Genomic DNA, 1147 nt, shown 5'->3' on the forward strand with positions numbered 1-1147 from the left:
TTCTCTAATGGCCTCAAGAGTGCGGTAGCACAAGCAGCACGAGCGATAGCAGACCCGTTGACGAGTCTGACATACCGACAGTATGTTCAGACGGTCGGTAACTACTCTCGTAGCTTTGAAGATGCACGAGTGGGCAACCCCCAGGCTATGTTGCTGAATCCTACTTCGACACTGGCTGAAGCAACGAGGGGTAAAACCACAGGGTTCGACAGGGTACAGGTCATGACGACGATGACACAACGAGCTAGAGAGAAGAAGGGATGCTATCGTTGTGAAGGTTTGGGACATGTAGCGCACAATTGTGATGCGGCTGCCCCTAAGGACGACGCCGCGAGATGCCAGCTGTGTGGTGCCAAATCACATACCAAGGCTACATGTCCCCGGAAATCCCAAGCCTCATCTATCAACTGTAAACGATGTGGTAAAACTGGTCACTACCCTGGTATCTGTCATGGTCAGAAAAGGCCACATGTTGGCCTGGTCGGTAGAGGCGAGGGATCTCGAGAGCGGAGAGTCGTTAATAACACACTGGAAACTGCTAAGGATGACGAACAGGATCAGGGCGTGGACTTTACTGTCATGAACCAGGCTTGCGATACGATGTGTACGACCTCTTCACAAACGATCAATGTGTCGAAATACATCTGCAATGACCCAAAACTTGCCTCGGTTATTGTTGGTGAAGTTCCGGCGTCTGGTTGCACTGGCAATTGCTTCCGCACGGAAGCTCTCATCGATACAGGTGCCGGAGCCTCATTTGTATCACCCTCTCTGATTGCGTTCGCCCTGAAGGAAGGAATCGTATCGGCCAAGCAGGTAAAAGAGATTCCATCGATAAGGGTGACTTACGGAAATGGCCAATCTGCCATATGTACACAAGCAGTGGACATTCCAATCCGGTCGTTTCACCTGGAGGGACTCTCGGCTCCGGTGGACGACACCATGTGGTTACCATGTCTCGTCATGCCATCCAAAGACCGGGTCATGATCATTGGTAGGCCGGCAATGTCAACTCTGGGCTTGGATCTCATCTTCAAGTCGGGTACTGATATCCGAGGTGTCGAGGCCTCAAGCGCTATGCCCGAGCTAGCAGCCTGTCGAGGACCCATGCGAACCCTAACGTTCGACGTTAGGGAAGAGCGCGACG

General features: G+C 52.4%; 1 protein-coding gene across 1 annotated transcript; it reads left to right on the forward strand.

Annotated features, from left to right (window-relative positions):
• Positions 1 to 147: 147 nt before the first annotated feature.
• On the forward strand, positions 148 to 816 carry Pmar_PMAR012145 (hypothetical protein; the record flags this gene model as incomplete). The annotated part of the gene is made up of 1 exon (XM_002772603.1): positions 148 to 816. A coding segment is annotated over one exon (669 nt), but the record flags the coding sequence as incomplete, so codon positions are not given.
• Between the last annotated feature and the right edge of the window lie 331 nt (positions 817 to 1147).

This window comes from Perkinsus marinus, assembly GCF_000006405.1.
Source record: "Perkinsus marinus ATCC 50983 genomic scaffold scf_1104296960672, whole genome shotgun sequence".
Taxonomy (NCBI): domain Eukaryota; phylum Perkinsozoa; order Perkinsida; family Perkinsidae; genus Perkinsus; species Perkinsus marinus.